A 27772-nucleotide genomic window follows, 5' to 3' on the forward strand; every position below is an offset into this window, starting at 1 on the left:
TGAAGGGGGCATGCACAAAGAGTTGGTCTACAGCCATGATAGGGCATTGCTAATTCACAAATGAATATGCTGCCATTACTCACTCCAGGTACTAATGTCACTTGTGTCAAGTCCAACTTGATGCAAGTGAGAGCATAAGCGAGGCAAGGCTCAGCACAGACAGTCAGGCTCCTGAAAGACAGGCAACTCCACAGTGCAGCAGCTATTGTGCGCAACATAAGCGCAGCTGCGCCATCTTTAGATCCTTACACCTGAGGTAAGGTGAATAGATTGACTACTTTTGAGAATCTTCGGATGAGCCGCCATAGCTCTTAATAAAACCTGGCTGGAGAACGCCAAAAGTTGGAGGAAGGTTAACCCTTGCTTCTCCCAAAACTTGATGAACAGATGCCTATGAATATTCTGTTTATTCAACAACCCCTCAAGTGGAGCCTCAAGGGGAGCCTAGTGGAATCCATTAGGATGGGTGGAGTGCCTGGCTGAGGCCAACCAAGTGGGACTTCAAAGGCCCGCTAAGAGCCTAGTGGCAGGAAACATGTAAACACACCCGGTGAGCACCGCCCTGATCGTGCTATTAGGCTGCATGAAGGCGCACTCCTGGTTTGCCCTTGTGGCCCTCCTTGCCAAATGGGCCCCTTCATGGCAGAGCAGTAATGCTCATCTCCTCTTTTCCCAGTGGCCAGATTACCCATATGCGGACTTCTTGAGTGGGAGAAGGTGCATTGGCAATGGAATCATGTGACTCCACTGTGTAGGTATCTCCACTTTTGAATGTGTAGCAACTGTAACAATGGGTAAGCATTAGGTCTTGCAGACAGGCTTCTGCAATACCAAACTGAGGCTCTATATGGTACTTGAACAGGGGCCTCATTCAATGTAATTCGACAACAGATATTTACCTGCCTGTGCAATTGCAAATGTTTCTCTATAGCATGCAGGGAGTCATGCAATGACTTCTAAAGGCAACTGCTGAAGCTGAATGGTCTGACAGTGGAACATTATCTCTGAGTTCAGGGAACGAACAGCAGTTTGCCTAAACAAGTGTAAGAAGCCTGCAACAGTTCTACAGGTGCAGTTTCTGGACCAAATGGGTAAGGGAATTGCAAACAATTTTAATTTAGAGAAACATGCCACAAACAAAGTTGTACAATCATAGTATCATTACAGATTATATGCAAAGAACCCTAACACGAAAAGTGAAGCTAACATCATAATTGTTTCTCTTGCTTCATTAATAGATATGTGTACTTTCTTGCAAACGTATTGAAGTCATTCTTACAACATGGTACGAAAACAGTAATTTCGTTTAACGAAAACAGTGATTTTGTTTAATGTCATCTTTATAGTCAAAGGTATTGACTTAACTTTGACCCTAATTAGTTAAATGGTTTCCATCTCTATTTAATGTAACTTTTTGTAAGTATGTGTAATGTTTTCCCTTCTATGTACATTTTTACATAATTATTATTTCTGAATTTAATGGTTACATTTCTGCACCCTAAGGTCAACAATATATGTTTATGATACTTCAGACTCCAATGTTTAATGATTTTGTTTTGTTTTTCAGAATCATCATTTTTTGTAGCATGATCATGCAAACTGATCAAAATAGGTACTTTCCAGTATTCTTCGTGTATTTCAGTAATACAGTGTTATGGTAGCCATGACAAACAAAGAAGTCTAAAATGAAGCTTAAAACGTCCATTAATTCTTCCATTGAACTGTAATTTTTATTTTACACGAACTATTCACCAGAATGCAAGATTATGTGGACATTTCAATCCTAATTATAATGTTTATTTCTTGACCATAGTGAAATGTGCTTACACACTTATATAGTGAATGCTTTTAAAAAAACAAAGGAAAAAGCTATTTTTCTAATCAACTGTTTGAAAGTGTTTGTAAATTTAGTCTAAAATCCACGAAATTGTTGCTTGGATATTACTACTTGACATCAAAGAATGACTTTGCATCACACCTGATGTTTCCATAGAGCTGCTAAATAACTGGAAAAATTAATTACACAACATAATACAAAAGCTGCAATATGGGGTTCGGGCCTAAACTATCACAATTTAGTCCAATCGTTTAGTTATTGTGTTCTTTGTAAGACCTTTCTAGGGTAATAATTTAGGGCTGCCAGATTTCTTGAAATACATTCAGATGTTTTAATAGAGTCCATGTGTTGTCCTTTACAGACACTTATAATCAAAGACAGTTACAGTGTATTAAATTCGAGGATATATATGCTGCATGTTATAGAAAGAGCGCATATGATCCATATGTGTTTAGATAACTCCATGAACCAAATCTAGACCCTGTCTTTTTTCTGTGTTGAGTGTGAATCCACTTACGCCTCCTACTGGTGACCTTGCCCAGAAGGTCACCATTGAACAAGTAGCTGTTCAGTGGATGTGCTGCATGGCCTGTCCCACTTGCACTTGGTCTATATGTCTCCATCACATGTGCTTTCAGCTACAGTGCAGAGCGCTCTGCGGGTATGACAGAGTGGGGACCTCGTCCGCCACTCCTTCGTGGTGTGCACAAGGACCCTTGCTATTCCGGGGGGCCTGATGGAATACCTGTGAATGCGTGGGCGCAGATCCTGGTCATTTCGAGACATATCTGCTCTAGATGGATTATACCCCATGCTAAGCATGCAGTTGCCATGTATGCAATGTGTGCAGGGCTACTGCATGTGCAGTCAGTATTGCAGCAGTGATGTATAGTTGCTACGCTATTACACTGAACAGCCCTCTGCATAACACAAACAGCACTGAGTGCTGATTGCAAGAGTGCCACTCATTTTGGGTATAGTTAATGATTTAGGGCTGTACTCTTTGCATACATCATATATGTATTTTACAGCATCTGACCATTAGTGTGATTACAAACGCAACACCATGCATGACTCCCGTCTGACTGCATCATTTTTACGTCGTTTTCCAGCTCTGATGGTCATCAGTTTACTTTACCTACTTCTGTGTATTATCTGTCTTTCGAGAATAAAAACAAATTGCACTAAAAGTTTATTGAAAATAGTTTCCTTTAATGGCAATACAATAAAGCTATGTGTTTAGTATTTGCCTAATTTAAATTTCCGTTTTCCTTTAAATTTGCCTTCACAGGTGTTTACATTATTTCAGGTTAAAGACACTTCCAAAATAAGCTTTTTAGCATGTTTAGGGGGTGGGCCCTCTTCTCTGGACAGTGGGATTCACAGTATAAAACGGATCAGCATGTTGACTAATAAACACATTTCAGGACCAGATATATTGTGTGCAGTACTGTGACTAGTCAGTCCTATCCTGTAGTGCTAAAACGATATTTTACCAGATTTTAAAACTAGTGCTGACCAGTTCTGACTTGGAGCTCTGTCCAAATTGCTCTCATTTGGTCCAGATACCTCACACAAGCATTTAGTAGGTGGTAAGTCCACATGCAAAATGTAAACATTGGCGAAACGGCGAAATTTGGCACCCTGCACGGGGCTGGCCCCAAAGGCCATGCCCAGGGGATGGCCATTGGGGTGGTGGGCATGGCTCCTGTCTTTACTAAAACAGGAGCCATGTCCATGGGGGTTGTGTGCCAGACAATGGCACTAAACTGCTAAGAGGCATTTTTCTGCCTCTAAACAGTGTAGCGTCCTAATTCGCGCACAAGCTCCGGTTTCCCTTACGTCCACCGCCCTGTTAGCGTCCTTTCCAAGGACGCTAACAGTGCATTAGCACCGGCTAGCGCCATTCCATAAATATGGCGCCTGCCGGCGTCTTGGAATGGCGCTAGCTGGCGCTACACTGTTTTACGCAAAACTGCGCTAAAGCAGTTTTGCGTGAAAAAGTATAAATCTGGCCCCAAATATCTCCGAAAGCACTAGCTAGTTTGAGAGGGCACACTGGCGAGCAGCTGTTCTCCATGTGAAAGTGTTTAAAACCCCAGTTTTGTACAAACAGAACTGTTAGTTCGATTCAATAGGAGTAATCCTAGTCCTGTAGACGTCAGCGATGGCACATATCACATACCGGCACATTTAAACTTTTCTAGGAATAGGATTCACATGTGAGGCACTAGACAAAAATAAAATTCATCTGCGTTATATTAACACTGGGTGCCTGGTTTCACTTCTAGAACTCATGCTTTCATTCCAACACAACCAGCTGGTAATGTGCAGGGGCTTTCAATACATATCTTTAAATCTTATCACATTTATTTTCTCTTAAAATTTGATTATTGGTAATGTTGATCTTCACAGTCATTTAGGAACAAGGTTGCCACCTTTCCAAGGGAAAAAATCCACCCATTTTTTTCATGTTTTAAGAGTCTGCAAGACAAAATCGTCTGTACTCATTTGTAACATGACTGTTCTGTCCTTGTTTACTCTAGTTAATAGGAGGGTAGAACACACCTGAACGTGCTTTCATCCTTTATTTGCTCTTTGAAGTATGTATGGATAACAGAGACATGTGTTGTAATTTTGTTTATTTATTTAAATAGCTAATTTATTGTTAGTTACTGTATTTTATTCCTGTCTTAGTATAAGTATTTAGATGTGTTCAGTAGTATGCTCCACCCCCTCCAGCTCTTAGGACTTAGTATGTTCCAAAAGGGATAACATGTGGACTGAAGCTCATGATAGAATGTTGAGCTGTGAGGTGAGAGGCGGTTTGAAGATGGAGCAGTAGTGAAGGATAATAAAGACTCACTCTTGAAGGATATTGGGTATGTCTTCATTACAACAACATGGCTATCAACAGTGCAGCAGGTGCAGTGGCACCAGGCCCATTAGTGCGAGGAGGCTAATTGACCCCAATTAGTAGTTGTTTTTTGCTACCAAATCAGGGATGGGGGCTCGATTTCCCTGCCTACATAGGGCCCCTGGTGTCGCTGCTATGCCACTGACTGATACGAATGGGGGGAAAATACCAGTCTTTTGGTGATTTTCTTAATTTTGATACCTGCTGGGTCAATAAAATACTGGTCATGCTGGTAAAACCTGGGGACGTGGAAACCCTATTTGGGAATGAAGCTGCGTGCCTTATTTTATCTGCAGGTGAGGTAAATAACCCTAGGAGTTGTCTGAATCCCTCTCGATGGGATAGGAGAAAGAACGAGAAGAAATGTGGAAAGGGGCAAAGATTTACAGAAAGAGGTGGAGAAAGAGGAGGAGAGAGTGTGACTAGAGTTTCGGATAGAAACAGGCGGTGGAGGAAATTAACGTGTGTGAGAGAAGCCTAGAGAAAAAGATGGATGGGAAAAAGGAGGGTCTGGAAGAGCGAGGGGCGCTTGAAGTGCTAGATGGAGAGACGGAGAGGGGACAGGCAGGAAGGAAAGTAGCGGATGATAATAAACAGTCCCTTTGTCGGCAACTAGATGCCTTTGTGAAGAATATTTAGAGGGGAAAGGGTTTTACAGCTCTTCTGAAATGAGTATGCACTGTTCGAAAGATCAAGTGCCCTTGTAAGGTCGCAGTACCTCTGTCCGCACCTAGAGTCTTACAGAAAATAAACAGTTAATACATCCTGATGCACCTATTCTCACAAGCAATCTATAGTGTTACAGACTGTTATAAACCTTACAAGCAATTTTATCAACGATGTGCTATTCTCACAGGCCATCTACAGCATTACAGATTCTTATAGACTTTACATGCAAATGTATGACTTGTACTATTCTCACAAGCCATCCATAGTATTACAGATTATTATAGACTTTACATGTAAATGTATAATGTACTATTCTCACAAGCCATCTATAATATTACAGATTATTATAGACTTTACATCCAAATGTATGCCTTGTACTATTCTCACATGCCATCCATAGTATTACAGATTATTATTGACTTTACATGTAAATGTATAACGTACTATTCTCACAAGCCATCTATAGGACTACAGATTATTATAGACTTTACATGCAAATGTATGGCATGTACTATTCTCACAAGCCATCCATAGTATTACAGATTATTATAGACTTTACATGCAAACGTATGACATGTACTATTCTCACAAGCCATCTACAGCATTACAGATTCTTATAGACTTTACATGCAAATGTATGGCTTGTACTATTCTCACAAGCCATCCATAGTATTACAGATTATTATAGACTTTACATGTAAATGTATAACGCACTATTCTCACAAGCCATCTATAGTATTACAGATTATTATAAACTTTACATGCAAATGTATGGCATGTACTATTCTCACAAGCCATTTATAGTATTACAGATTATTATAGATTTTACATGCAATTGTATTACTTATGTACTATTCTCACAAACCACCTATAGTAAAAAGACGCCATTCAGATCTTCTTTTTCAAGGCTTTATTCAAGACAAGAAAAGTACTACCAACCCTGGCAGATACCAACGACAACTGCCAGGACAACAGCCCCTCAACATTCCTTCCCATCACGTTGCTAAGCAACATTACATCCACAGCATTCCATCATAAAACCCAACACATCTCCTTCCCAAACTAACAAAAAAAGTTTTTCTGGCATGAACATTACAAAATAACATATTTACATTTAAACGATGTAATAATTAAGATACTTTCACATACTATTAAATAATTACCTACATCTACCTACAACTCATCTACAACATAGTCATTTAAACTACATAATCTTTAAGATACTCTGGACTCTTCACAACTCTCTTCTCTCTTCCCTTCAATTCCCCATGGCTCTCCTCACGTCCACCATCCTCTATTTCATTTTTCCATCTCGTCAACTCTAACTCATTGCACTTTACCACACTTTCCACATTCCACCTCCTTCCATCCTCCAGTTCCACACTGTATCTCCTCACCTTCACAATACGTTTAGGAATAGACCACTTGGAACCACCTATCTTAGTTTTGTCCCAAACCTTAGTTCGCACCCAATCACCAACTGCCAACTCTCGTTCCATCACACTTCCCATAGCATTACCTTCGTACTTTCCCTGCATATCCGTCACGCGACCTATTAAACCTCCCTCATCCACTCTTTTCCTACCTGCCTTGCCCATCCACCCTGGAACCGCTCTGGTACAAGGTTTTCTACCTTTCAACAACATGAATGGGGTCTCCATCGTAAGGGAATGTGGGGTGGTGCGGTAACTCCACAACATATCTTTGACCTCCTTCCTCAAATTCAACCCACTTTGCAATGCCAACTGGATGTTTTCACCTAACACTCTGTTGAATCTCTCTACCAATCCATTCTCCCTGTTATGAGCATTAGCCGTCCTGATATGTTTAACCCCACAACACTCTAAATAATTCTCAAACTCGCTAGATGTGAATTGTGGACCATTGTCAGTTACCAGTACCTCAGGATAACCCTCTCGCTTCCATATTTCTTCACACAACTCAATGATCACACTTGATCTGACGTCACGGACTAAACTAACCTCTGGCCATTTTGAGTGATAATCCATCATCACAATGGCAAAAGTTTTTCCCTCACCCTCCAAATTAAATGGACCACACACATCCATACCTACCTTTTCCCATGGTTTATGTGGAAAAGGAATGGGAACCACAGATGTACTCTTGTCAATATGCGTCTTATCACTGCACGCACAACACAAACAATTTCTGACAAACTTTTCAACATCCCGATCCATACCCGGCCACCAAAAATCCTCCCTCACCTTCCTTTTCATTCCTGACATACCCCCATGGCCCTCATGCAGCATTCCCAAAATATTTTCTCTCAACTTGTGCGGCACAAGCACTTTGTTGCCCCTTCTTAACACTCCTCCCTGCTCAGATAATTCCGACCACACATATTTAAAATTTGATATCAACTGTACTACATCCTCTCCCAATTCCCACCAATGTTTATTCAAATTGGTTAATATCGTTTGCATCACTACATCCTCCAACATTGCTGCCTTCCATACTTCCTCCTTTATAGCCCTTGTCTCTATAGCATGTATATCTGCCACAACCCAATCTCCATCCTCTTTGTATTCCACACCCTCCATAGGTAGTCTAGACAAACAATCAGCGTTCACGTTTGCCACACCCGGAACATATTCAATAGCAAAATTATACTCCTGAAGTCTATATAACCACTTTGCTATCCGAGGTGAAGCACGGCTGGCACCCTTGGTTGTAAAAATATCCACCAATGGTTTGTGGTCCGTACTCAAATCGAATTTTCTCCCCCATACATAATTCCTGAAATGTTGCACCCCCCACCAACAAGCAAGTGCTTCTTTCTCAATAGCCGAGTAGGTCGTTTCCGCCCCCCTAAGTGTCCTTGAGGCAAAGGCAATTACATTTTCCTTGCCCTTCCTCACTTGCACCAAAACCGCCCCCAAACCATACATGCTGGAATCAGTATAAATAACGGTATGATCACTTGTCACAAAAGGTTTTAGTTCCACAGCATTTATAATGTTCTTCTTAAGTTCAATAAATGCTTGTTGACACGCCTCCGACCACTCAAACGCCTGGTTCTTCTTCATTAATGCGCGTAGAGGATGAGCTATGTCTGCAAAATTCCTCACAAATTTCGCATAGTACTCTGCTAAACCCAAGAACGATCTTAGTTGATCCTTATCCCGTGGATTCAGTGGTTTCTCAATCGCATCCATCAATCCTACCCTGGGTTTTATTCCATCCCCAGACACCATATGACCCATATATTCCACACTCTGGCATTCAAACTTGCACTTTTTCATCTCAACACTCAAACCTGCCCTTTCCAAAATCGAACACACCCTATTCAGCACCTTATCATGTTCCACCCTATTCTCTGCCCATACTAACACGTCATCCTGGAAAAACGTCACATTCTTAACCTTGCCCAACAAACACTGCATCACTCTTTGGAAAACTGCAGAAGCGGATGCCAGGCCAAACGGCATTTGCACAAATCTATACGCACCCTCAGGCGTGATAAACGAAGTGAGATGTTTAGAGTCTGGGTGTAATAAAATTTGGTGATACGCATTAGATAAATCAAGGGTGGAAAATACCTTCCCCCCATGAATACTTGCCAGTAACTCATTTATATTCGGTATGGGATGTCTGTCTATCCATATGTTCTCATTTAAATCTCTAAGGTCTATGCACATTCTAATTTTCCCATTAGATTTCCGAGCTAACACCACTGGGCTCAACCACTCCGAAGACTCCACCTCTTCTATTACGCCCAATTGCAACAACCTTGCTAACTCAATCTTTAATGCGTCCCTTAATGCCAACGGTACAGCTCTCACTTTGTGCACTTTGGGTATAGCACCGTCCCTCAAAACAATCCTATGTTGAAATTTCTTAAGGCAACCTAACTTCTCCCCAAACAATAATGGAAACTTGGATCTCCACTTCTCTATCTTAGGATATTCATGTAACACAGTCAACACCTGTTCCTCTGAGTTTGGGTTCAACACTATACCTAATGCTCTTTGCTCACTCCAACCCAACAAGCATCTCCCTTTATCCACTACATACACACACCCAATGGTCTCTCTCCGTTTGAAAACAATATTCCCCTGAAAACATCCGACAACAGGTATTTTGGTACCTCCATAACCCACTAAATCAATCTTAGATTTAGATAACTCCAACTTTCCTACCTTGAGCCACGTGTCTTTGTCAATAAGTGTATGTGGAGAACACGAATCTGCCCACACGTCAATTGCTACACCATTCAAGCTTATACTACATATTGGAGGCCTGTAACACTCATTCCTTATCTGCAACACACTGTCCGCAACTGTTATTTCTTCCGTAGGGGCTTCACTTAACAACAATATTTGTATGTGGTCTTCTTCATCATCAGAAGATGTTCTCTCCACCTTTTTACTGTCGCCCTGCAAACAATTTACACTTTTCTTTTTTATTGCCATTCCACTTTTCTTTTGGGTACACACTTTAGCAAAATGACCTATTCTATTACAATTAAAGCACTTAGCATAAATAGCTGGACAATTCCCACAGAATGCTAGATGTTTCATACTACCACATCTATAACACTTTTTCTTTTTTTCTTCCAACTTATTATCATTACTGGTGCTTTTAACTCTGTCAATTTCTTGCACAGTCACATTCTCTGCCGTGTTTTTGCTCAATTCTTTTATATAACGTGACGTGTCTTCAATACGCCGTGCAATAAGTATTGCTTCATCCAAAGATGGATCCTTTAAACTTAAAAGTTTTTCCTGGATTTTCAAATTCCTCGTGCGATTAATTAATTGGTCTCTAATTATTTCCTCATGCAGGTCCCTAAATTTACAGCTGTTAGCCAAAGTTCTTAATGCACTTACAAATTGGTCAATTGATTCACCATGCGCTTGTGTCCTGGAAAAAAACTTCTGGCGTTCCACCACGATACTCACTTTCCTGCTAAAATTACTTTCTAACGCTTGTATAGCTCTTACATATACATCATCACCTTCCCCTTCTTCATCAGATCCTTCATCATTCTCAACAACAGCATTGTATGGCAAGGTTTTCAATACTTTCCTCCCTTCAATACCTAAATTATGCTTCAATAAGGCTAATTTCCTTTTTGCTGTGAATATAGCTCCTCCTAATACCTCCAAATATGTTTCAAAGGTTTCTTGCCAATCTTCCCATGGTATAAGGGGGTCACCAGGGAGCGGTAAAAATGCAGGTGGTGGCGCTATGGACTGCATAGTGTATGATGTATGAAGGTGATTCTTAGATTCTTTTCTTTCAGCTGCCTAAACAGGACACACTTTTTTTTTTTATATTTGTCTTAATACCCTTTTACTTCTGTCGTCTGAATGTTCCTTTTCGATCCCTTTCTGATCCAGGCAAAAATTCTCCTCTTTATCTATAGACTCGACAACAGCGACCTCAGCATTGATTCTTTTATTTTTTATTCTTGTCTAAAGCTTGAAGCGTGAAACAGCGTGGCATGCAACGTGTTGCCCTGGAAACGCTAATAGCCACACACGCGCGAAAGCTCTAGCGCGCAATCACTTCACCTTCGCTCGCACTGGCACGAGTAGAGACAGACGGTAGCAGCCTTTGAAGACAAACAAGTCTCTGCGCGCAGTTACACCGTTGCTGCGGCCGCCGAATATGTAAGCGCGAGCAGATTCACTCCGCGCGCACCGGTACCAATGACTGGCTTCGAAGATAAATAATCCAGAGCGTGATGCTCCATAAGAAAGTAACTCCGGCCAATGAATGTTAAAACACAGTCTCCATACAGCGCTCAATTAGTTAACTTGCACTAAAGCGATGCTCGATTTGCTGTACCTCAATTTTACGGCATCCCTTGAATCACCGACCTTCTTCATAGATCTCTTCAGGCCGAATATCATCTGACGTTATGCAAGTATAACACAGTGCCCAGCTTATCACAAGTCAGGCAACTTTGTCACACGCTGAAACTTCTCTGTTGGGAGCATGGAACTCGTAAAGCCTGGATCCTCTTTTCTTCGTGATGTAGGGATGTCGCTCCACCAGGGTTGGTCACCTGTGGTATCCCACCCTCGTCGCCACTAAAAAGACGCCATTCAGATCTTCTTTTTCAAGGCTTTATTCAAGACAAGAAAAGTACTACCAACCCTGGCAGATACCAACGACAACTGCCAGGACAACAGCCCCTCAACATTCCTTCCCACCACGTTGCTAAGCAACATTACATCCACAGCATTCCATCATAAAACCCAACATATAGTATTACAGATTATTATAGATTTTACATGCAAATGTATTACTTATGTACTATTCTCACAAGCCGTCTACTGTATTACAGATTATTATGAACTTTACATGCATTTGTATTCCTCGTGTACCATTTTCACAAGCCATCTGTAGTACTACAGATTATTAGAGATTCTACATGCAATTGTATTACTTATGTACTATTCTCGCAAGCCATCTATAGCATCACAGATTATTATAGACTTTACATGCAAATGTATTACGTATGTACTATTCTCACAAGCCATCTAGAGTATTACAGATTATTATATAATATACATGCAATTGTATTACTTATGTACTATTCTCACAAGCCATCTATAGTAATACAGATTATTATAGACTTTACATGCAAATGTATGATTTATGTACTATTCTTGCAAGCCATCCATAGTGTCACAGATTATTGTAGACTTTACATACAAATGTATGACTCGTATTATCGTCAATATCTAGTTTCCCGCTGTAGAAATTATATTTATAATAAAGACTGCTGCAGTTATGCCATTTATCACATCTATCATGTGCACAGATACGTAAGATGTGCATCCTTGATTTTGGATGCCAGAGTCAGATGGTGAGACCTAACCATGCAAGTTTTTATTTGGAGTGAAATGACTTTATGCTTTCAAGGAAGTAAAACTGAGTGGACATGGATGCTTTGGGTGAATGGTGTTTACATGACACTTGTTTGTGTATTGGCCATATATACCCTTGGATTTGTTTTGCTTGAATACTGAGAAAAGTGATGTGGCGTGTATATTGGGCTTCACTGTGGTCTAGGATGATGGCATCAACCTTAAGATTTGCATTGCAAAAGCCATATTTCATGTTTATATTGATATTGCTGTTGGTGTGTCATGGCTATATTATTATCAATTATCTGTTTTTACATGGGTTGTGATGACATAAGGTTCTAAAACATGCATAAGACACGTTTTTCCATAGGGTTTTTTTTAGGAAAGATGGCCATTCTGTATTGTGAGTGGTTTGAGATGCAGCAGCCCTTATATGCTCAATGAAGTTATGAAATCACAAATTACATCAGCAGTGACCTCATTGGTGATTAAAGATCCCATCATTCTTGACAGCATGAATGAAATCACTAAGTACACAAACACACTCTTGTCCATCTCTGTTTGCTGACAGTAAATGTGAAAGTGTCTTCCTGGAGCTATTCCTACAGGGTGTATTTGAAGCCTGTGCCCAGGGACTCAAGGCGCATGGAGATTGAGAAAAGGAGAGCCAAATGCCAAGCCCTGCACACCTCACGCATGGGGAATGACGAAAGGCCATGTCCTGTAGCCTTTGAGACAACACTGGGTAAAGGCCACCTCCCCTGTCCAGACCTCACTTGGCAGAACTAAAGTCAGAGCCTAGCAGTCCTGGGGGCCACGCAGCAGTGCTTAGGGAGCAGGCATACATCAATGATTGTACCAAGATAGTGTCAGCTGTGGCTATCTCGTGAAAGCACTTTAGGCAAGAGGACTGGTGGCATGTGAAATGGGTAGAGGGCATGGCTGAGAGCTATGCTGTGCACTGAGTGGTCACTTGGCACTAGAAAGAATACCCCCCTTAATGTCAGATTCCATGCTATTTCTACCCAGACACAGTATCATCCTAGAGGAAGTATGATAATATCACAACCATCATGTCTGCTTTCCAATGGCTTCCAATTAAAGCAAGAGATACACATTGAGAAGCATCACGTACAAAGCACCACATCTCAACACTCCATCCTGCCTCACTGTCTTGCTAAAAATCTCCAGCAGCAAAAGAGATCTGCAGAGTAAGAATACACTACTCTTGGAATGCCCTCCTTTCGGAACATCAATTATTTTAAATCATTCACTCTCAGATGTGGCTACCACTTTCTGAAACTGATTACTGAGAAATGGGAGACTAAATTTGCCCTGTGTCCTACCACAGACATTCAAAAACTCATCTTTTCATGTTGCATCTTCCTAATGAGCATTTGTACTTAATGTTGGTCCCATCCACTTCTGGTTCCTTTCCTCTGTTATTCAGATGAAGACTGCTTTTTCCCTCCAGTATTAACCCCCCTTCTCTGGTACTTATTTGATTAGGGTTCTCTGTGTACCTGCTGTTAATATTACTGTTACATGTACTCTATTGTTCTATCCGTCCAGCGCCCACACATGTCTGAGTGACAATGCCACAGAAAACTCTAAAATATTTATAAATATGTCCATTTTGATTTGGGGACAGACGGACTGGTTCTAAGTCTCCCATACACCAGTGCCTGTTGGCGGCTAGTGAATTCATGGGACAGAGCTACTGGTTGGAGGATGGGGACAAAAGTCCCTCTCAGGACCCAGAGCTTGTTGGTGATGACTGAATGCCCTGTTAGCAGCCAGGAGTGAGGAAGATTAGGTGCCGGGTGTGACCAAGAGCATGACCTTCAAACCAACCTTGTAGGGCGTGGTGGAGAGCTGTGGCAGCGCCAACAGTGTATCCTGGGGCTCATAGAAAATTAGATAACTAACGTATGCACTGCCCCAAATAAGATAAGTCAATACCTTACTTTCATGGGGAATTGTATCACACATTCGCTGATTGTGCCTGACTTGGAGATGAATCCAAGATGCAGAAGATACAAGCAATATATCTAAACGTCGGCAACATTCGTTTCCCATAAGACATAACATCAGAGCATTATTACATTGAATTGAGGTCATCAGAGAGAAGGGAAAGGTAGAGAGTGGAAGTAAAAGAAGAGAGAAAAAAGTGTGTGTGTGTGAGAGAGAGAGAAAGAGAGAGCAGAGAGAGAAGACAGAGAGAGATAGAACGAAAGGGAGAGAGAGCAATAGAACGAGTAGGAGAAAGTGAGATAGTGAAAGAATTCGGTGATATGGTGGAACATGGATAGATAGATAGATAGATAGATAGATAGATAGATAGATAGATAGATAGATAGATAGATAGATAGATAGATAGATAGATAGATAGATAGACGGACAGACAGATAGATAGACAGATATATTTGCATACATAGAGACAGTTGCATTGATGTAGAGGGTTGCATAGATAGATAGATAAATAGATAGATAGATAGATAGATAGATAGATAGATAGATAGATAGATAGATAGATAGATAGATAGATAGATAGATAGATAGATAGATAGATAGATAGATAGATAGACAAACAGACAGACAGCTGGATATTTTAACAAAGTTGTCCATGGTGGGGCCTCAGTTATTAATACATGTTTGTCCCTAGCAAAAGTCCTCACTTGCTATTCTTGAGCGAAACACTTCAAATATAGTAAACAAATGAGTGTTAGAACCTGGCACATTCAGCTCAGGTAAGTCAAGGGGAAGGAAAGGCAAAGGTAGGTTCTGAAAATTAGAGGTGGGCGATAAATTCCGCTGCACCAGCAGAGTTGGCAGAATTTTGTCCACCCCATGTCACACTTGAAACGCTGAGTTCCTGCCAAATTTCACCAACCGCTGCATGGTGGGGTTTGTTCTCTTGCATGCATTACCAACAGTAAGTTGGTGAGCCCGAGTGAGATTTGGCATCCCCTAGCGCGATTTTCAGTCGCTAGGAGGACACAAAATGAGATTTCTGCAACATAGGCAGCTGCAGACAGTTACGACCATTCGCAGTCAGAAAGCTATTACTCGAGTAGAAAATCTACTTGAGCGCCAGCAAAATAAACTCAAGAAACAGTGCCCTCTGGGATGAAGTTTGCGAAGATTTTTCAGAGCAGTACGAGCTCCCAGCACTAAAAATCAGTGCAGGTAGTGCAACATCTCTATTTCAGCCCATTTGTGGAACTCCACAGAATCTCACAGAGTTTTAATGTAACTCTGTGGAATTCCGTAGAGTAAGACTCCATGAGATCCACCCACCCTGACTGAAAATTAGTATAGTTCAGTCTACGTCACATGGGGATGTTTTGGGGAGTAACATCAGAAAGGCTGCATGACTAAACAGAACCAAAGTTTACATGAAGGACTTGAGCCTGGGAGGCATTTCCTTAAGTTGTTTTTTAAATCATGCCAAGGATTTGAGAAATCCCCAAAAGTTCTAGGTGAAAAATATAAATATAGTACTAACAGGGTTTTAGCACCAGTCTGAAGACTGAAAGTTGAATATTTGGTTGGTATCTCACTGGCTTGTGGGAGCTGAACATGTTTGCTTCAGTAAATATTCTGTGCCAACAAATCGCAACTGAGAAGAAAAGTGAGGTCATGTTGGGACAGAGTAAGCAAACAACATTTATAGATAGGTGGAAAATCCCATTCTTATAGAAAAAAACACATGTATGTCAGAGTCTTTGTTTCCCATCATCTGCAAAACTGAAGGGTGGAAATATGCAAATTCTGAGATGGAAGGTGTATTGGAAAAAAGGCCTGGTTGAAGACCATAACCTGGGTCAGGAGGGAATCCTTGCAAGCCATTACCTACAGATAATGTGAGCAACTGTATTGTGCAGAGGATGTGGGTAAGGCTAGGCATTGTGTGCAGTGCCCTGTGGGTTATATTGGCATGGATCCAATGCACATAGAAGAGCCACACTCCATACCCGTTGGGCTGTGCCTGAAGGGCATGGACACAAACTGACTGTAAAGGGGTGCACGAGTGAACCCTGTATTTTCCCGTCTGGTTCTCCAGCAATGGAGACTGCCTTCAGAAAATGGCCAGTGGCCACATTTATTCCATGCCCATAGCTGTAGATCACGTAATATGAGCGTTGCCGGCAATAATGCAACACACACAGGGCCATATTTACAAAAAAGTGGTGCATCACTAGAGATCCACCACTTTCTTGCCACCCCCTTGCGTCCTCTAATGCCACCATGGTAGCGCCGTATTTAAAATACGTCACACCATGGTGCATGTTAGGGGCAATAGCATCATTTTTTTTACACTATTGTAACGCTATACTGGATTACCATTAAAAAAAAAAAATGACGCTAATCCAGTATAGGGTTAAGAGGCCCACTGAAATCAAAGGGAGCCTCATTTTAACGCCTGCTATAAGCTGGCATTAAAATTGACGCTAAAAATGGCGCATTGGAATCTTGTAGATTCCATTGCGCCATTTTTAGCGACCCTCTAATGAGGGAACGCCCACTTTGCATACATCATGCATGTATGACGCATGATGAGGAGCAAAGGGTTTACAACGTGGTGCAAACCTGAAGCCTCATTTATACTTTTTTAGTGTCGCATTTGCGTCATTTTTTTACGCTAAAGCAGCGCAAACTTACAAAATTCAGTTATATTCTGTAATTTTGCGCGTTTTTGTCTCAAAAAATTACGCAAATGTGGCGCCAAAAAAGTATAAATCAGGCTTCTAGTTTGTACCACCTTGTAAATATGGCGCTATGGCAGTGGCCAGTTAGCAACACATTTTGCGGCAAAATGTGGCATTAAGGGGCACAAGGGCCTTGTAAATCTGGCCCACAGTGTGCTCTGCCCTCTGGTCATTCCCACAAACTGATCAAGAACCACAGGCAGATGCACACATGAAGTGACCTATGGCCGTTCTCGATGTCCATGGCAGGGCAAAGTATTTTGTTACAACACCAATGAAATGTCCTTTTCGTTAGGAATTCTACTGTTCTGTACCAAGATCACACAGTATGTCACACATTCAACGAACAGGCTTTGGTTGATGCAATGTTACAAGGGTTTTGGGAGGCGGTGGGTATATTGGGCAGAATATAAAGAGAAATGGATGGTTGTGTAATATCATAAATGGCAAATAGATGTATTTTCATGATTTTGGCAGTAATCATAACTAATGTTCTAAAAAAGAGGGAGGGACAGAGAGTCCGCAATAATGTAAACTCTTAGAATCAATCCTGTAACCGGTAGAAAGGTGACTGTATTAATATAACGCCTTTTTTTCGAATTGTGTTTTGAAATGTAACTGGGATGAGTAGCGATGACTGATTCCAGGTCTCGCAGAGTTAAGAGCTGCAATTCAGACCCGCGAAGGAAAGAAGAGGTGAGGCCTTTTGGATATAAGACACACCCTGTTACCCCTTCCGGCTGATCGTCGCCAGTGGCGTAACGAAACTTAAGGGGGGGTTCCCTGCAAAGTACATGAGGGGCTCCCTCACCCAAGCTGGAGCTCTGAGGCCAGATACCCGCCGCCGTGTACTGTGCTGAGGGGGGGTCCCTGGAGCTCGCGGGTCCCCCCTCCCACGCCGAGGATCTGTGGGCCTTTGTTACGCCTCTGCTCGTAGCGGTAGCAACGTTTACCGCTGACTCAAGGCGCTACTGAAGCTGCCGCACACTTGTTAAAAAAAAAACAAAAAAAGTGTCAACTTCGCAGACTGCCATGCTCACAAATTCAAAAAGAAATTATGAAGTTGCAAATTAAGCAGGTTTCCAACACCATTTTCTTTCTCTAATTGCTGATTCAGGGCTGGGCACAAATTTGGTCGCTGGGTTTTGCCCTTGCAGGAACTATAAAAAAAAAAGCTTAAATACAGAAAAATCAATAAACAAACATGGAACAAGAGCAGAAATACGGTTTGTGCACCGTATTCCTTATTTTGTGCACACCGTTTAAAGAAAGCGTAAAAACCCAGAACAATTCATTCTGTAATTAGGCCTGAATTTTGCTACGAGGTCCAAATGGCCCACAGTTTTAGTGAGGGTACACGTATATAACAAAATGAATCAAAATGGATATGCATTGGGTTATTTTTGTGCTTAGTGACTAAATTCGGATCACATTTAAGTTTTACGAGGGAAGTTGACACAAAAAATCCTTCCTTCCTCTCTTTTCACGTTTCTACAAGTCTGTGTCCTTGTAATAAAATAAGAATATTTCCAGAATTTACTATGTAAAGGAGGGAGGTGACCTTTCCCTTTCCTTTTGCCTTTGGGACACTTTGTTTATAATTGAGTTCATGCAAATTGGTTAGGAGTGCATTTTGGTTTGTCTATTTCATGTCGTTGCATACAGTGGTATTTTTTTTTTACTTTAGGTTAAATTACAATTCCACTATCCACACAATTACCTTGCAAGTGGTGGCAAGTGGGCATTCCACGGAGTGCTTTACCTTAGACGCTTAGGAACGCCCCAAAACATGCACCTTTGTCGACATTCAACAAATCCTTTCCCACAACCACGAATCCTGGAAATGGTCGGAAATGTACAATCCCTTTTCAGGATCAACAGGGGAAGGCTTCACTTCCATAATTCTTTTTTTTTTTAATGTGTATTTACACAGGAGGTTCAGTTTTCAGCATAGATGTCATGCAGGGTCCCCAGGGGTCGCCCCGTGCGTCCCCTGGCGCTTCCTTTGCGACCCCTGGCATCAGAGCTGGCAAAATCAGCCTCAGGAACAAAGGGACATTACGTTGCTTGGGACTCCAGTTCCTTGTTTTCCCTCAGTTCTTTATTACATGAATACTAAATAATGCTATATTAGTCACTTTTAATGAAATTAAAAAAAAATGAGTTCAGTTAGCTGGAATATGCCCCTCTTTAGTAGCTGAGGTAAGTAAAAACACGTTTAAATGTTCGCTGGGTGCATGCTTGCGGGTGAGATTGTGGCTGGGTAAAAGAGAGCGTGAGTCTGAGTGAGCGTGCGTGTGTGCGTAAACGTGTGTGTGACTAAAAGTAAAGATGGAATGGCGTGTGATGTCACTTCCGCTACTCGTGGCATTTTGGTGAATTGACGTTCACTGTTTGCAGACATATTGCTGGGAATGTTTGTGAACAGAAAAAAAGTAATAAAAGTACTTTCATGTGGACGTGTAAATCTACCCCAATACGTTAAGCATTTTTTTTTTTTTTGAGAAGCGGGCGTTAAGTGCTCTATTTTGCATGGAAATTCGGGCCAAATTCCCCTGACAGTGAAATTTCAGTTTGCACTGCACCGTTATCAATGTATTTGCGTTCATGTCGCCCATTTGCCAGGGCGCACGCTGGGGTTTTGGCACATTTCGGTTACAGCTGGACTGGCAGTAGAGCCGAGGCTCACCCTGAACACTGCTTGTTTCAGAGCAGCCATTACTGGGCCTAGAATTTTTAAATGTGAGTCTGAAATATAACAGAAACTTTGCACGGGGGCAATAGAGAGAGCGTGCCATTTGCACGATTTTCACAACCTTTTGAAGGAATTGAAGCAAATTGTGTTTGATCCAAAATGAAATACTAAACGTGGGCAAACCTTGGACCAACTGATTTGCAGCAGTTGCTCTCTTTTTGTATGAATTAAAATAAACAGGGTTCATTCGCGTTCTCAAGTTTATAAATTTAAAAATAACGAATTATTTACAAACTTGTAAATAGCAATTAGTGAAAAATTAATTCCTTTTATTTGTTTTGAAAATTATGAATTAAAAGTGGTTTGCTAATCTCCGTGTAAGAAAGCACGTTAACAATACATTAGAAATACAACTGTTTAAGGATAGCCTCACAGCACATTTCCTTGGTTTTCTTGGTAGGGCGAGATTCCTTCTGCAATATAGCATGAATCAACACTTGCTCGCATATTTCTATTTTTGTTCTGCAGTTTTAGATAGCACAAACTCGACCCAAAGGTATTGGAGAGCTTTACTCCTGCACCAGTCCCATTACACAAGGGCACATTCATTTTAGAATTTTTTTCAAGCAAGAGAGATGAAGTGATTTGCTGAGAATTACAGGATGTTGAGCCGACGCCGAGACTCGAACCTGGCCCCCCCTTCCAAAGTGGACAGTTCTGGCTGTAATGCCATCGATCTCTTTATTATGGACAAGTAAAGTCTGCAGCAAAACACGCAGCATCTACAAAAGATAACGGATATTAAAGAGTAACATTGGAAGATACAAATAATGTGCACATTTTCACTAGCAAGTATGGGCCAGTGCTCAGATAAGTTGCAGAACTCATGTCTGATGACTGAGTATTCCGATTGCATTGCCCATGTACTATGAAGGATGGAACGTTCAGGTGGTACGCATGGTGTAAAGTATGATGCACAGGACGCGTACATGGTGCAAGGTATGATGCACAGGACGCAAGGTGCAAGGTATGATGCACAGGACGCGTACATGGTGCAAAGTATGATGCACAGGATGCAAACATGGTGAAAGGTATGATGCACGGGACGCGTACATGGTGCAAGGTATGATGCACAGGACGCATACAAGGTGCAAAGTATGATGCACAGGACGCATACATGGTGAAAGGTATGATGCACGGGACGCGTACATGGTGCCAGGTATGATGCACAGGACGCATACATGGTGCAAGGTATGATGCACAGGACGCATGGTGCAAGGTATGATGCACGGGACGCGTACATGGTGCAAGGTTTGATGCACAGAACGCATACATGGTGCAAGGTATGATGCACAGGACGCATACATGGTGCAAGGTATGATGCACAGGACGCATGGTGCAAGGTATGATGCACAGGACACGTACATGGTGCAAGGTATGATGCACAGGACGCAAACATGGTGCAAGGTATGATGCACGGGACGTGTACATGGTGCAAGGTATGCACCGGACACATACATGGTGCAAGGTATGATGCACAGGACGTATGGTGCAAAGTATGATGCACAGGACACGTACATGGTGCAAGGTATGATGCACAGGACGCATGGTGCAAGGTATGATGCACGGGGTGCATACATGGTGCAAGGTATGTACAGGACGCATACATGGTGCAAGGTATGATGCACAGGACGCAAGGTGCAAGGTATGATGCACGGGACACATACATGGTGCAAGGTATAATGCACAGGACGCATACATGGTGCAAGGTATGCATCATGACACGTACATGGTGCATGGTATGATGCATAGGACACGTACATGGTGCATGGGTTGATGCAGAGGATACGTGCATGGTGCAAGGTATGATGTAGAGGACACGTACATGGTGCATGGTATGATGCAGAGGACACATACATGGTCCAAGGTATGACGCAGAGGCTATGTACATGGTGCATGGTATGATGCAGAGGACACATACATGGTGCAAGGTATGATGCACAGGACGCATACATGGTGCAAGGTATGCACAAGATGCATACATGGTGCAAGGTATGCACAGGGCGCATGGAGCAAGGTATGATGCATGGGACACGTACATGGTGCAAGGTATGCAAAGGACGCATGGTGCACGGTATGATGTAGAGGAAGTGTACATGGTGCAAGGTATGATGCACAGGACCCATACATGGTGCAAGGTATGCACAGGACGCATACATGGTGCAAGGTATGATGCAGAGGATGCGTACATGGTGCATGGTATGATGCAGAGGACACGTACATGGTGCAAGGTATGGTGCAGAGGACATATACATGGTGCAAGGTATGCAGAGGACACGTACATGGTGAAAGGTACAATGCACAGGACGCGTACACGGTGCAAGATTTGATGCACAGGACGCATACATGGTACAAGGTATGATGCAGAGGACGCATACATAGTGCAAGGTATGCACACGAGGCATATATGGTGCAAGGTATGATGCAGAGGATGCATGCATGGTGCAAGGTGTGATGCACAGGACGCATACACGGTGCAAGGTATGCAAAGGACGCATGGTGCAAGGTATGCACAGGATGCATGGTGCAAGGTATGCACAGGACGCATACATGGTGCATGGTATGATGCAGAGAAGGCATGCATGGTGCAAGGTATGATGCACAGGAGGCATGCACGGTGCAGTGTGCAGGTCGCATGCAAAGCACAATGTGCTGACCGCTTGTCTTGTGCGGTGCAAGAGTGGAGCAGGCGGACAGCACCAAGGGTGCAGTTTTCGGGCAGCCGAGAGGTTCAGTTGGCGGGTTCCACTCCTTGTGACATCAGCAGGTGGAGCAGTTGCTGGTTCAGGCAGAATGAAGGGTGTGTGTGTGTGTGTGTGTGTGTGCAGGTAGTGCACACAGCATACTGCTCAGGTCGAATGAAGTGTGTGCACTGCGCAGTGTTCCGCTAGAAACTGAAGAACTGTGTGACGGTAGTGTGTAATGCAAAGTGTACACGTAGGATGAAGGGTATGTGCAGATAGTGTGTACAGCGTAGGATTTAGGTAGAATGAAGGGTGTGTGTTTAGGTATGTATACAGACAGAATGCTGCCCACTTGTGTATGTGCGTGAATGTGTGTGTGTATGCAAGTAGTGTGCACAGAACAGTTTTCAGATAGAATGAAGGCTGTGTGCAGATAGTGTGTACAGCGCAGTATTCAGGTAGAGTGAAGGGTGTGTGCACATAGTGTGTACAGCGCAGTATTCAGGTAGAGTGAAGGGTATGTGCAGGTAGTGTGTACAGCGCAGTATTCAGGTAGAGTGAAGGGTGTGTGCACATAGTGTGTACAGCGCAGTATTCAGGTAGAGTGAAGGGTGTGTGCAGATAGTGTGTACAGCGCAGTATTCAGTTAGAATGAAGGGGTGCGCAGATAGTGTGCACAGCGCAGTATCAGCTAGAATGAAGGGGTGCGCAGAAAGTGTGCACAGCGCAGTATCAGCTAGAATGAAGGGGTGCGCAGAAAGTGTGCACAGCGCAGTATTGAGGTGGAACGACAGGGGTGCGCAGACAGTGTGTACAGGTAGAATTGACAATGTAAATAAAACACAGATCATTCTGGACCATTTAAAGAGCTTCCAACTTGCTCTTTAGAATACTGTCCCATCCTCACAGAGCTGCTAAAATGCTAAACCTGTTTTTTTCCAGTTTTTGGACATCCCGGGCTATCATTCTGTGTCTGCCTCCGCCTATCTTTAAGCGATCTGTTATAATCACGTTTCTCGACAGTGTGAAAAGATCCTTTCCGAGTTCCCCGGCACACGCTGTGGTTGCACGAGTGTTTTTTAAACGCAGCACATGAGTACACATCGGACGGGGACGGCGCCGCTCAATGTGAAAAACGGATTCAGAGGGATAAATCCGAAGTCTCCTCACAGAGCCAAGAAAGCACTTGAAGAGCTGTCTAAGCGCTTTGAGCATCCTTTAGTTCAGGTTCGTCCTCCTCTTAGCACCCCGAAGACCTTCTCTCAAAATCTAAGCCCCTTGAACAACAAACAAGCCGTTAAACACAGCGGTCACATGGATTAATTATTTCATGGATTTTAATTGCCGTATGACACTGACTGATTTTCCGAATTTTGCAGGAGCAACAACTAAATTCACCCTAAGTCCCCAAATACCAGCAAACAGACTATAGGAAAGAAAAAAACACATGGGTTACCAGAAAACGAATCTGCGATCTGTGCGCATTAAAAAAAAAAAAAAAAGACGACGACGAATAACTATGAACTACTCTGCATTCAACCCCAAGCTACTGCACGATGCTACAAAAACACAGTTGTCGTGGAAAAAGTTGCAAAAGGATGCACTTGGGATAAAACCCTCTTGGAAGGAAAAACACCCAGAGGCAGCTCTGCTTGTACCCAGGCACACCAACACCAAACCACAAAGGCCAGACTTTGTAACTTGTCTGCAGCAGAAATGAAAGTCACTCCCCAGGAACCTCGTCTACAAGTCCAATCATGAATTTATAGGGTAAAAAGGCAAAGGGACACGGTCTTCCCGGAGTTTCAGGGTTTTAAAGCACTGCGGATGGCTGAAATAGGAAAAAGGAAATTTAACAGGCACCGCAGAGGAAACCGTACTGCCTTCTATTGTGGCAGTAGGGGTGTCGCCCAACCACAAGATATCTTATCCCTCAAGGACAACAAAAGCCATCCATAACCAAATACCAACACGAAGACACATGGAATCAAAGCTTACCTTGATGGTGCTAGCCATGATCCCGCCGGTATCGATCTCTAATAATCACCAATAATAATTCTGGCTTCACGCTGACCATAGAGTAGGTTAGGCAAGGTTGTGTGGAGCGGATGAGATTGTGCTAAGTCTGGGAAATGAAGTCAGCGAATGGCAGGAAGGGGTTTCTATTGGTCCTGGCCGTGGCTGCTCGAGGAACAGGATATTTGGGAGCGAAGAGATAAGGCAGCCTGAAAACAATGTTGTTTTTCTTGATGGTGCGTGCCAGAAGATATTTTAATTTTTGTTGAAAAAAAAAAGTGTGTGGATTGCCCACGTCTGCCTGGGCAGGTGTGATAGGATGTTCTAGGAGCGGGTTGGCCTTTCCACAGCAGGATACAGATGTGAGACGCAGCGGGCCAACTGCTGCTTGGTTCCAGGGGACGCTGTCCCGCGAGGGCCCCAGAGGGAGGCGGCAATAACAGGTCTCACGTGCCTGACTTCCTAGTTACCTAAGCTGTTGACATTCTAGTGGTCAAAGCGACATTGCATTATTCTAGATGAAGCAAACTAAGGAGGCACGCCAGAGACCCAAGCACGCCTGGAAATTTAATCATAATATTTTTATATCCAGGGTCTGCCGCCTGAGTGGTTGAACTCTATGATGCTATAAAGGGTGTACATTGTTTTTTAAAAAATGTTTTGCTTGGCATTTATATAGCATGGCCATGGTTGTGAGTGGGTCGCAGTGTGATGTTAATGTTACGCACCTGAATGTTTCGCATTTTATTGGCCTCGTATGGTTGACATTCTGACCCAACCAAAGGAGTTTGTGCTTAATACCTCACACATATAAGTACACATCTATAGAGTAAACTTAAGTATGAGTAAATAGTACAGGGGTAAGGTGTGAGCGTTTCAAAATGGGGATGTCTATATTTGGGTGTTCGCAAACCTTTTGCAAGTAGTTAGTCAGCCTGAAAATCGTCACAGAGTTAGTCAGACGCAGTGTTGCATCTGTTTTAAGGTAGAAAAGGGAGAAAAACACCTCAGGTTTGTTGTGGGCATAGCACAATTGTTTTATCCCTGAGAAATAATGCTTTGACCATAGAGATAAAAAATATATTCAGTGCAAATGCACTGCAGCGACACATGTTTGGACATACATACACATGCAACATTTTTGATACAAAAGTGGTTACTTACCTGAATACTCCTGGGGAAGCTCAGCTGCCCCGTGGTCACTTCCAGAACTTTTTGTGACTTCAAAGAAAGTCAAACATCTGCTTCAACCAGACGAGTTACTGTGCAGTAGCACATTTATCACTTTCTTTGCGAATCAGGTCTTTAGTGACACCCACCACAAATGCTCACAGCCATCCTGGAGCTGGCTATATGTTCTGTTTAAAGCTTTTCGGTTCAAATTTGGAAAAGTTATGAAACAAGAATCTATCCAGCAGGAAAAAGATAAAGGACATATCTGAAAAGAGTTCCGGAAGCTAGGATACGCAAGTGAGAGCCATTGGTGAGTAGCAAAGATATTGAAGAAAATGCTCTGTATGGGACCAAAGTGCCTCCTTTACCTAGTGGCTTTTAGAAATGCTCAGACAGAACCCAACCAGTTTTTTGTAGTATTTATGGTGCTCAATTCTTATCCACAGTCACTGCCAGAGACTTGTATCCTATAGTGGATTTATGAACTTTACCTGCAGTTTTCAGGGCGCCTTCTGTATGGCGTTGCAAAGTACAGAAATGCTCTGAGACAACAATGCTCTACCTTAGTCAGACAGACTTTCAAGAGGGTGGTGCCGCGTTCCACAGAAATATATCTTTCATCTGTCCAAAAAAGTACAAAAGTCCAACAAAAGTGGTTTGTTAAATTTGGATTGGTCCCTGTAAGATTTGGATTGGTCCCTGCAATCTCCATTCTCCTAAATCCGTCCAATAGCAAACTGTTGAAATTGACTTTCATCCACATAGCCAGAAGCCTCCTCTGGGCCAGGGCTTTTTAACTTCAGAATACGTTAGACTCTAGGACGCAAATGCCTAGCAGGCAAGCATAGCGTCTCTAACTTGCCTGGTCCTAATATCTCCAGCAGTAGTCCCTTCAAATGGCAAAATCCAAGATCGACACAAGAACGCTAGGGAAGACCAAGCTTGTGCCAGACTATATGCCCGTCCTTTGATCACCACTCCAGAAACATGAATTGAGGCTCCTTGAAGTATCAGCACAAGTATGGCATCCTAAAGGTAGGCGTTGGAGTGAGTCTATAGGAGACTAGGACCTGTATAGTCAGATGTGATGGGAAACAATTCTCTCCTTGCCACCAGGCAGATCTCAGTCCATGAAACTCCTTACCCATTTGCTTACCTTTATAGAGGTACACAAATGGTCACTGCATCATACTTTACGTGCGATAATGGCATTTTCTGTCCAGGATGAGTAATTAGCATTAATTAACCCTGGCTGGAAAACTACAAACTGCCTCATCATTCAGATCTAAAAAATAGTAAGAGATAAATGAAATACATTTTTAAATTACAATTTAGGCAAATTAAAAGAACATTTGAAACTCAAAGGCCCATATTTATGGGCTTCGTGGCACACAGAGGCACAGCAAAAACAGGCGTCACAGGGAATGTGCAGGAATGCGCAGTATTTAAAAGGGTACTGCATATTCCTGTCCTTCCCCCTGTGCTGGCGCCCTTTAGGCAGCCTAGCACCAGCGCAGGCACCCTTCCTCCATGGGGCAAGGGTGCCTGCGTTGCACACAGGATTTATTTTTGTGCAGGAAGTAGTACCTTCCTGCACAAAACAATCCTGAAAGGCTTTTTCCTCTTTCTGTGTGTGCTGCATAATGCAGAGGACATAATGCAGCACACACAGAAAGTGTACACAACGAGGAAAAATAAACATATTTCTCGTTGTGCCTCTTCTGGGGAGGCATATTTTTTGGTGTATTCCCAGGCTAACAAGTTCTTGTAAATCTGTGAATGCATCGCAATCCATGGATGTTGCGTGGGAACACCCATGGCGCAGAGTAATGCAACCCAGTGATTTGCACTGTGTTACATTACTTGTGATTTATGAAGCCACGCATGGCCATGCAAGGCAGCCTTACGTGGCTTCAAAAATGTCACTTAAGGTTTGCGCCACTCTTGCACCACGTTGCATGGTGCAAGAGCGTCGCAAAACAAGTCATAAATATGGCCCAAAGTTTCTAGTTGCCACATGACCCAGTGCCTTAACCTAACGCCATTTTATAAATTACATTTGCTTGGGAGAGATGGAGGTGCAGGCCCCAGTCTGTCATCTCTGTGTAATACACGAAGGGCACCTTGAGACATTTCTGCTATGTGACAAAATGATCATACCTAGCAA

General features: G+C 42.6%; 1 protein-coding gene across 9 annotated transcripts in view; it reads right to left on the reverse strand.

The window, feature by feature from the left end:
* Positions 1 to 27772, reverse strand: part of ERG (ETS transcription factor ERG) — a 651652-nt gene that overhangs the window by 173354 nt on the left and 450526 nt on the right. For 2 of the 9 annotated variants that reach the window (XM_069202561.1, XM_069202560.1), the window contains exon 1: positions 24415 to 24791. The exons of the other annotated variants lie outside the window; for them this stretch is intronic. In XM_069202561.1, the coding sequence (XP_069058662.1) occupies positions 24415 to 24432 (18 nt within the window). In that variant the 5' untranslated portion in view covers positions 24433 to 24791. Of the gene's footprint in view, positions 1 to 24414; positions 24792 to 27772 lie in introns of those variants that run through there. 9 annotated transcript variants of the gene reach the window in all.

Source organism: Pleurodeles waltl, chromosome 8 (assembly GCF_031143425.1).
Source record: "Pleurodeles waltl isolate 20211129_DDA chromosome 8, aPleWal1.hap1.20221129, whole genome shotgun sequence".
Lineage (NCBI taxonomy): Eukaryota > Metazoa > Chordata > Amphibia > Caudata > Salamandridae > Pleurodeles > Pleurodeles waltl.